This window comes from Orycteropus afer, unplaced genomic scaffold (genome assembly GCF_000298275.1).
Source record: "Orycteropus afer afer isolate SDZICR_OR568_19922 unplaced genomic scaffold, OryAfe1.0 scaffold00025, whole genome shotgun sequence".
Lineage (NCBI taxonomy): Eukaryota > Metazoa > Chordata > Mammalia > Tubulidentata > Orycteropodidae > Orycteropus > Orycteropus afer.
Window position 1 is genome coordinate 8,844,973 of NW_006921612.1, and position 10,998 is coordinate 8,855,970.

Consider the following 10,998-nt stretch of genomic DNA (forward strand, 5'->3'; position numbering starts at 1 on the left):
ATTCATGTTATTTGTGTTCTTTCCCTCTTTTCCTTTGTTAAATTTGCCAGTGGTTTGTTAATTTTATTGATCTTTTCAAAAAACCAACTTCTGGTCTTTTTGATTTTTTCTATTGCCCTTCTATTTTCTGTTTCATTGATTTCTGCTCGAATCTTGATTATTTCCCTTCTTCTGATGACTGTAGGTTTTTCTTGCTGTTCTTTCTCTAATAGTTGGAGATGCTGGTTTTAAATGCTGATTTTGGCTCTTTCTTCTTTTTTGATGTGTTCATTTATTGCTATAAATTGGCCTCTTTATCACTGCTTTTGCTGTGTCCCAAAGGTTTTGGTATGTTGTGTTTTCATTCTCGTTTGATTCTAGGAATTTTTGGATTTCAATTTTGATTTCTTTTACCCAGTCTTTCTCAAGGAGAGTGTTGTTCAGTATCCATCTGTTTACTCTTTTCCTGATGATCTTCCTATCATTTATTTCTACTTTGAGAGCATTGTGATCTGAGAAGCTGCTTTGCAGTATTTCAATGTTTTTAAATTTATTAAGTCTTGCTTTATGGCCTAACATATGGTCTATCATAGAAAATGTTCTATGTGCACTGGAGAAGAATGTATAATGTGCTGCTGTTGGGTGAAATACTGTGTAGATGTCTATAAGGCCAAGTTGGTGGAGTGTATTATTTAGCTCTTTTGCATCTTTGTTGACTTTCTTTCCAGTTGTTCTATCTTTCAAAGAAAGTGGTGTTTAAAGTCTCCCACTATGACTGTGGAGTTATTTATTTGGCTTTTCGACTCTTTTAAAGTCTGATTTATGTATTTTGGGGCTCTTTCATTGGGTCCGTAGATATTTATTATGGTTATATCTCCATGTTCAATTGATCCTTTAATCATTGTATAATGTTCTTCCTTGTCTCACTTGGTGGTTTTTGTGCTAAAGTCAATGTACAATTTACCAAGAAAACCTGCAATATCTGGGGATAGGGCACTAAGAGAAAAAAGTAGAGAAGGAGAATAATGATGGAAAAAAAAATGGGAAAAATGCAAGAAGAGAAACAAGGAATGGGGTTAACCATGAGAAAAAAGGGGGAGGGAAAAAAAAATTTAAAAAAGAGAAAAAAATCCAACCAGGAACAGGGAAAAGAAAAAATGCTGAAAAGACCTGGGAGGGGAAGACTAAGAATAATAATAAAAAGGACAAAAGTATCAATAATAATAGTTGTTTAAAAACAGACAAATTCAAGCAAACTAATCAGCAGAATAAAGAAAGAGGAAAAAAAATAAAAAAAGAGAAAAAAAAAAGTTCAGTGGAGGACAGGTCAGGGCACCCAGGCTACATCTGAGCACACAGACTATGATGGAGTTCCTATGGGCCCAGAAAGTAGGTGGGAGTGTGGGATGGCTGCACCTCCATTCACCAAGCGGGTGTGGAGTATAAGAGTAAGAAGAGGAATGTGGTACCTTTTCAGTCTTGCAGGTCTGGAGTCTCCTTGCAGTTGCTGGAAAGCAGAACATGTTCTTAAGCCCCAGGAATCTATGAGAGCCCTGTCTCTTTAAATATCCAAAATAGTCAAGCTGCTTTTAAACCTTCAAAATGGCGGCGTCCTCCGGACCGGCAAAAGTCCACAGCTCAGCCTACCTTTCTCTTCACCTTCTCTGTTTATTCCGCAACCACCAGAGCAGTCCTCTGTGCAGTGCCTGGCTAGCAGTGCTGATTTTTAGGTTAATTCTTAGGTCCTACCACCTCTCTGGAATCTCCAAGCTGTCTGTACCGTCAGGATCGCTCAAGATTGCTGTCAGACTGCAGCTCCATATGTCTCCTTTTTTGGTATTTTCACACAAATTTTCTGCTAGTTAGCATTTAGTCCACTTCTATATCCTTCCCTTCAAGGCTCAGGGGTCTAAGATTATCTTCTGTGTCTGTGTTAATTGGTTTTCCATTTCTTTGTTGAAGAGGGTCTGTGCAGTCTTTTTGCCTAATCCACCATCTTGCTGGAATATCTAGATTAAGCTTTTTTATCCTACTTTCTTCCTGTCTCCTTTCCAGCTTAGGCTTGCAGAAGATAATTTAAAAACGTCAGTCTTTTAAATCTGATCTTTTAGTTCAAACATGTGTTACTGTATATGAAAATCGTTTTCCATGGCTTATTAACTGCCACCAAGATTTTAGGCAGAACCGTAGAGTAGATCAATTTTGACTTATCACTTCTCTATATTCTGTTCTAAACCTTCCATCAGCTATCCCTGCTCCCTGAGAATTAACTGCCATTTCTTCCTCAAAAGAAATCCTGGTTTCTGTTTTTAGCTAGTTATTGATCTGATTTCATGATTAAGTCTATGTTAAATGAGGTCTAACCCTTTCAGGAACCATTTGCATTTTAAGAGATGAGTAGGGTAATTCAGTAAATCTCAGAATACTGGAATGAGCTAAGAGGTTTTTTTAAATGAGGGCTATTACTTTTTTTTCCTTCTAGAGCATTCATATCTGTCCTATGCTTTTTTTTTTTTTTTTTTAACCATTCCTGTTGGGGAGCTTAATTCTTGGAATCATACCACCCATTCTCCTACCCCAGCTCACTTTTACAAGAGATCCTATGTTCTTGGCATCTCATAGAGTAGAAATTGCATGGGAGTGGAGGGGCACCAATGGACAAAATGAGGGCATACATTCACAAGCACATATATGACTTGAAAGCAGCAATGCAGACACATGTACACCAGTTTTCATTGCACTATTCACAATAGCCAAAGGGTAGCAACAACCTAAATGTCCATCAACAGATGAATGAATAAGCAAAATATGGTAATACATGCAATAGAATACTACTTAGCCTTAAGGAAAAAATGTCCTGATACATGCTACAACATAGATAGAGCTTTAAAACATTATGCTGAGTATAAGTCAATCACAAAAGGATAAATATTCTGTGATCTCTCTTATATGAAATGACAAGTATAGGCATGTATACAGAGACCAAAGTTTATTAGTGGTTACCAGGGGCAGGAGGGAAGGGAGAGCCATTGTTTGGGAAGTAGTGGGTTTCTGTTCATGATAATGAGAAATTTTACATCAGTTAAGGATAATAGTTACACAGTGTGATTAATGTAATGGTATTACTAAGTTATACACCTAAAGAATTTTGGAATGGAAAATGTATTGCATTTGTTTTTACAGTTGGTTAATTACAATTAAAAAAAATGAAAAAAAAGAAAAAGCACATATTTGTATTTTTTGAACATCTTATATAAATGTACCTAACAGGTTACTCTGTCATTGAGTTCATAAAATAAATTTAATAATTATGTTAGTAGGATTTTCGATTCTGTTTTAAGGTGAAATGGGAATTAGAATTTAGAACTGAAGGGGATTTTATATTCATTGGAGAGCTAAACTAGGACAAGAATTAGAACTTAGAATTTGTGAGACAAGGTCAGATAAATTATGATTTTTTTTCCCCAGGGAAATGGAAATTATAGGGCATTTTATCATCCTCAAAGGCATGAAGGATATCTTGCCAAACAGAAAGGGCAACTGGGTGTTCTTCAGAGCAACCTGGTGGATTAGACTTACTGAGAAATAGTTTCCTCAGGGTGAGTGGTATAACATAAGAATTGATTTTTAAGGGAATCAGAGAATTTTGAGTTTCAGAACAATCATTCTCTGACAGTTTTTAGGAGATCTTGTCTATTAGGTGAGGAGAATGAGCTGTAAATTCTCAAAGGCCCAGGTCTGTGAATCTAATTCCCACTGGTAGGAATGTTTAAAACAACTCCCTGATCCCATATTCTGACAGCAGGAAGAATCATTTTCTCTCTTTACATCTTTAAAGATACTGATACTTTGCCAAAGGTGCCAGTTGACACTAATAATCTCATCTTTGGAGCCAATGTGTATTCGTGGGAAAGCACAAGATTAGAAGGTTGGAATTTAAACCCATGACCCTCCAGTCTCTGGCTGGGCAACTTGACTTTCTGAAACTGTTTCCTTATCTGTACAATGGGGATGATTCAGCATGTTCTACACTGTAGTGAGGTTAAATGGGATGTCTGATGCTGCTAGCATATAGAACTCCCATTCTAACTTTAGGTAAAACACAATTTCCTTGGTTTTAAATTGTCTGTGGGCTAATATAATAGTTTAAGGATAAAAATGTATCCTGATTGCTTTGTTATATAGATGCATTTCTCCTTCCTAAATTACCCATTCAATTTGTTGTTGTTGTTGTTATGTGCCGTCGTCGAGTCAGCCCTGACTCATTCAATTAGAGGTTTAAAAATGTGGGAAAATACTGCCATTTTCTTACTTGTAATAGGACTTTGAAGTCCTCTTTTCTTTAAAGTGTGCCGTTATTTATATGTTTTACATAGTCTCATCAACTGGTCTTTCCTCTTTTTGCTTCCCTCTTTCCCTAATTCTTATTTGTTCTCCACTTTTCACATTTCTCACCTAAACACTCTCTATTGTCTGCATTCTCCCCTCTTGGCAGGCAACTTACATTTCACCTTTAAGCCCAGCCTTGAGACAAAAGGCAGCAGAATACATTGAAGTCACACTCAAGAGACCAGGTCCATTTCTGATACCGTGTGTGGTCTTCTAACCTCAGGGCCTCCCTTGTACACATGCATAAAATGATGAGCTTGCACCAGATCACTGGCTAACATGATTTCTTTTATGAGTAGACTCTTTTTCTTTCTTTTCTTCTTAAAGCAAAGAGAAGCCTTAATTCCTTATGTGCTATACTTTCCCCAAACATAGTATCTAATGAGTTATTTCTTTGAAATCCCCTGGAAGTCCTTTTTTACTAAAAAATTTCAGGATTTTGTAGTCATATAAGCAAAATAAACTTTTTTTTATATTTCATATCTATTGTTTTAAATTTCTCCTTTTAAAATCTGTATTTTTTGTTTTGTCACAGCCCAATGATGATAATTACGCAGAAGATCACTAGTTTGGCTTACGAAATTCATGATGGTAAGAATTTTAGAATTAATTTTTCATCACTGGAAAAACTTTGATTCAAATAACCTTTTGGTTGAGATATTGCCATAACTTTCTGCTCTCCTAGAGAAAAGAAAGGAATGGAAACATACTTAACTCTGCTTATGGTTATTAAAGTCTCCTTGTTTTCCTTCAGTGTTTTATCTTAACTTTACAATCAGTTCATTGACCCAAATAAAGTAAAATAGTGTAAATTGTTCATGTGATCCACATTAGTGACAATTAAAAATTAAAGGAAATTAAACAGTTGTTGTAAATTAAATTTTAGTATTCCTGCTTCATCTCTCTGTTAAAATTTTACTAAAATCTTAATGTATTCCTCCCATACACATATGCATACATACATACTTACATATACTTTTTAGTGCAAGAGTTATATAGTCATATTTATATTATCCAGTGAATGAACTTTTAGCCATAGGAAACACTAGAAGTCAGGATGCAGAGTCAAAGATTTAGGCTCTGTTTTTTTCCACAGATTCAGGGAGCTACCCTCTTAGAACAAAGGCCTGTAGTCTGGGGAGCTTTTCGAATGGGGGTTAGCCCCACTGTATATATGTATCATCCATCCTGTGTCGTCTTTTAGGGAAGACTTGTGCCCATTCTCTAGCGAGATTTTTCCTCTTACTGTCAGTAGACTAACCTTGAAAATACTGTCAACAAAGAGAATATATTTCTTCTTTCTTCCCTTTTGCTACTTAACAAGCAAAATTAGTAGAAGAAGGGAGGTGGGATTAACTACTTTTTTAAAATCTCTGATACTTGTTTAATCAAAGTTGCATGTTCAATACCAACCCTGTTTCTGCCCTTCAGAAAGTAGAGGAACACTTCTGAGGTAAAATTCTTCAAATGCGAGGCAATATGATGAATTAGAAGGAGTATGGGGTTAGAGGATAAGCAAACTTAGATTTCAGTTCTCCTCACTTGGTAGGTCAGTTAATAACTCTTGAGTTTTCTCATTTGTAAACTAATTATATGATCCGCTTTAGAGAATTTGTGTGTGGATTAGAATTTATGTAAAATATCTTGTAGATCTTGAATGTGTACAATAAAATGAGTGGAACTCAACAGGTTATATTAGAGGTGTAGTGTTAAAATTCCTACTGTTAAATGCTCCAGGTCAAAGGGTGCATTTCTCTTCAGGTACTAACACTTCTGTATTGTACTGATGAGAGATTAGTCCTGTGACCCTAAAAAGAGAATATAGGAAGGTCATGGATCAGAGGGATATAATTTTGTCCATAGGTCTGGAAGAGTTTTTCTTACTTTCCTTTTTCTGAATTAGGAAACTTTTCCTTATTTGGAGCCATGGCCTCTCACTTTCTTGGCCCTCATATCTTCTTTCCTTTACCACATCCTTTTCAGAGGCAACCGCAGAGAGAAGATGATGATGACAATATATATTCAACTCAGAATGAGAAGTTGAACAAAATTCTATTTTGTTACCTTGATAGTTGCCTCTTTAGAACTATTCAGGTTTTTACTAGCCTTGGCAACTTTTTTTTTTCCCCCATCAAAACTGTGGTTTCTTCTTTTTTTTTTTTTGTGATTTGGGTGAAAGTTTAAAAAGTAAATTCATTTTCCATACAGCAGTTCACATACAATTTGTCTTATGACATTGAGTGCAATCTCCCACAATACAACAGTTCTCTTCCCACTTCTTCCTCATAGCCATCTTTTCCCTGTGCCCTTCCCTCTCATGCACTCCTGCCTGCCCCCCCCCAACTGTCTCCCTGTACATATACAGCCCTTCTATTCTCCCATAATTGTTCTCTCCAAGGAGTTTATCTACCTAATGTAAATGTTCAGTTCATATGCCTGTCTTTTGTTTTGCTGGAAGCCACAGGAGTGGGTTCAATTCCAGACCTGAAAGGCAGCTAGAGGCCATAGTCTCAGGGGTTCCATCAGGCTCTAATAGACTAGCAAACCTGGTCCCTTTTTTTTTTTTTTTTAATGATTTTGAGTTTTGTTCTACATTGTTCTCCCACTCTATCCAGGATGTCCTACAAAGACCCCCTCTGAGTGGTTGACAGTGGTAGCCGGGCACCATCTAATTCTTCTGGTCTCATGGTCATATTGGCTGAGGATCACATGGTGTATCAGTCCCTTGGACTAATTGTTTCCATGTGTCTTTGGTTTTCTTTATTCTTTGTTCTGGATGAGGAGAGACCCATTGTTGAATCTAGATGGCTGCTTGTAAGCTTTTAAGATCCCAGTCACTACTCGAGCCTTGGCAACTTTTGAAAAAAGTTCTTATACCTTATCTTTTCAACATGCTTTCTCTTCTTTATTTCAACTCAGTACCTCTGGCTAGACAGACTATTATGGACTTGCCACACCCCCACATCACTTGTCTATTTATGACTAAGGGATAGACTGAGCCTAGTCTAATTGGATACCTATGTTTCCTCAGCTAATCTTAAAGAGGAGTGCCTCTGTGTGTCAGGGTCCCCAAAACCACCTCCAAATTAGATGATTTGCTAGAAGGATGCTCAAAGGACTCAACATATAGTTGTGTTCACAGCTAAGATGTATTTTGGCAAAAGGATAGAAAACAGCAAGGGAAAAGTCTAGAGGAACCCAAGCACACATGTCTAAGAGTACTCCCCCAGGGAAGTCACATGGGACTCATTTAATTCCCACAGCAATGAGTTGTGAACAATACATGTAAAATGTTGTCTGCCAGTGTATTGGTTCTCTGATGTGCTCTAATAGAAAGTACCACAAGTGGATGGTTTGAACAAACCAGGGAATTATTCTCTTACAGTTCAGAAGGCTAGAAGTCCATGTTGAGAGTGCCAGCTCTAGGGGCGGGGTGAAGGCCCCTTGACCTTAGGCTTCAGCTCTGCCTCTTGTTCCCGGCACACTGGAGCTAGAGGCATCTCTTAACTCAAGCAGCTGCTAGCTACAGAGGCTGACAAACCCAAGGTCTACAAGTAAAATGGCACAGTCCTAGGATTATCAAGCAACATATCCAGAAACAGTCTCAAGATCAGTAGACAGCATGGCAGTCCACTGAGATAAAGACTCCACCAAATACAGGATCTAAATATGCCAAAAAACTCAGAACCTTTTTCAAAGCATCTTCTTACATACTAGAAGCAGACCCCATCCATAAGGCAGCTACTCACAGTACATTCTACCTTGGAGTTGATTACCAGTCTCCTCATGGGAAACACTTCATTCAGCTGCCCAGCCACTCAAAACTAGGCCCAGCCAAGCTGACACATAACCTTAACTACCACAACCAGGAAAGCTCATTAGAGAGTCAACGCCTAAAGGTTTTATTGAGGGCTGGGCACACAGGCATTATCTGCTTGGTATATACCAAAATTTTGGACTCCAAGAAGGAAAGCAGGTGTTCAGAATGAACTATATGGTTTGCACAAACATTCTAGGCATACTGAGGCACCCTTACCATTTAGGGAAGGTTTTGTATCATGATCCCTTTTTTATGGGTGAGGCAACTGAGGCACAGAAAGTTTTAAGTTACTTGCTCACGTTCAGGAACAGTCAGATTCTACAACCAGTGTTCTTAACCATTGTGCTATATATTTCCTTTAGAAGTTCAATTAACCAAAAACTGGTTCTAAGAAAGTGTAAAATATAATATCTAGCAAGGAGGGGAAGTAAAGAAGGAAGAAAAACAAAGCGTGAAGAGGGAGATAGAGCATGCAGAGATTAGAGAATTCATAAGAGAATACAACAAACCATTTTAGGCTGCTAAATTTGAAAATTTAGATGAAATGGAAAGTTTTTTTTTGGAAAATTATGAATTTCCAATACAGACTTAGGAAGTACAGGGAAAAGAGTTATAAAGCAGATGTAGGCAGCAAATATTCCAGATCAGACTGAGGGAAGAAATGACTGTAAGAAAAAAGGGAAAGCAGTCACCTGTCTGATGCTATTGATCATCCCAAAGTAACACTGAGGAGAGTTTTATTGTTCTCTTGGCAAGTTTGAATAAATGATACAATTATCTGAAAGAAAAATTAAAGATGTACAAGATAGGAGATAATCATAGTACACTACTACTATACTATAATCATAGTAATGTTAATACTGAATATTAAATAAATATGATATAAACCATCTATCTACTATTGAGGTGATTCCAACTTATGTGACTCCATGAATGTCAGAGTAGAACTGTGCATCACAGGATTTGCAGTGGCTAATTTTTCAGACAGATCACCAGACCTTTCTTCTGAAGTTCCTTTGGATGGACTTGAACCTCAAATTTTTGTTTAGCAGCTGAATTTGTTAACTGTTTGCACCACCCAGGAACTCCAAACAAATATGTTAGTATGATTATGTTAGAAGGTGGTCTGGTAGCATAGTGCCTAAGGCACTTGACTGCTAACTAGAAGGCTGGTGGTTCAAACCCACCAGCCACTCCTTGTAAGGAAGATTAAGCAATCTACTTCCATAGTGATACTGCCTCGGAAACCCAAGGAGGGGTTGCTTTGAGTCAGGTGTGACTCGACGACACATAATAACAACAACAATTATGTTAGAAGATGATGGGAGAGGAAATGACATGTGGTGTAAGAGATTTAAAGCCTCCTTCTCCGTAATACTCACTGCCGTTGAGTCAATTGCGATCCATAGCTACCCCTCCTTGGGTTTTCAAGGTGGTATCTCTACAGAAGTAGATTGCCCAGTCTTCCTTCCAAGGAATGGCTGGTGGATTTAAACCACCAGCCTTCTGGTTAGCAGTCAAATGCCAAAGGCATTATTCTAACAGAGCTCCTATTCTCCGTAATACAAAGGAAATATCTAAAGTTTTATAATCAAGTCATAGGTAACTAAACATAATGTTTAGAAATTTGAAGGTAAATACAGAAATATACAACTGAAAAAAAATGAAAGTGGTTGTCTTTGAAGAGAAGAACTGGCAGTTTGGAAGTTTGGGAGGATCTGCTATTTTTCATTAGATGCTTTAAATAATACCGTATTTGACTTTTAGAATGTTGACCATGTTTACCTTGATAAAATAATTAGAAAGAAAGAAAGACTTACTAAATATGCTCCAGATACTTTGCTTCCCAGGATGAATACTTGCATGGAATTTGTATTATAAGATATGAGTGTCTCCACCCATAAAGGGTCAGGTTCTTTTGCATGGGGCTAATAGAATGCTTTGCCTTCTTCCAACTCGTATAGCTTTCTATGCTGTTTTAAGTCATTTCACACTTCTTCATTGCTTTCCATCTTCCAAAAACTTCCTTTAACCACTTGTCCATGGTTCCTTCTCCCACTCCGTTTGTCCTTTTTAATTTATACCTTCTTTATTTCTTTACCATAATTTTAATGGGAAGTCAGGAGGATTTCAATGTCCCTGTATAACCTTACCTTTCATTTTTTAAAGAATTTTGAATACTTCTGATATTTATTAGTCCTTTTGGTATTAAGTTATGTCAGTTAGCCAAGAGGGCCTTTTGCTGAGATGTAAATGTCAATAGTTACGTTAAGTTTCTGACCTAAAAAAAATGTGACAAGCATTTCATTTTTCACTTTATTGAATTTTTGGACTCACTTTTGTATTATGGTGGGTTTCTTAAATTCATATTTCATTTGGTATTCAAAAACAATTCTGTGAGATATATTTCCTAAGATAGAAAAATTGAAGTACAGAAAGTTTAAATGTTTTTAAATTTATGAAGGCTTGCTTTGTGGCCTAACATATGGTCTATCCTGGAAAATGTTCCATGTGCACTGGAAAAGAATGTATATTGTGCTGCTGTTGGGTGAAGAGCTCTGTAGATGTCTGTAAGACCAAGTTGGTGGATTGTAATGGTTAGCTCTTCTACATCTTTGTTGAGTTTCTTTCCAGTTCTATCAATGAAAGTGGTGTATTAAAGTCTCCCACTATGAGTCATCTCATTGGCTTTTCAACTCTTTTAAAGTCTGATTTATGTATTTTAGGGCTCTTTCATTGGGTCCATAAATATTTATTATGGTTATATCTTCATATTCAATTGATCCTTTAATCATTATATAATGTCCTTC

General features: G+C 37.0%; 1 protein-coding gene across 1 annotated transcript in view; it reads left to right on the forward strand.

Moving 5' to 3' along the window:
* MBOAT2 (membrane bound O-acyltransferase domain containing 2) overlaps positions 1-10,998 on the forward strand; it is a 341,490-nt gene that overhangs the window by 222,042 nt on the left and 108,450 nt on the right. The window contains 1 exon segment of the mRNA XM_007935117.2: positions 4,904-4,959. Coding sequence (XP_007933308.1) covers positions 4,904-4,959 — 56 coding nt within the window.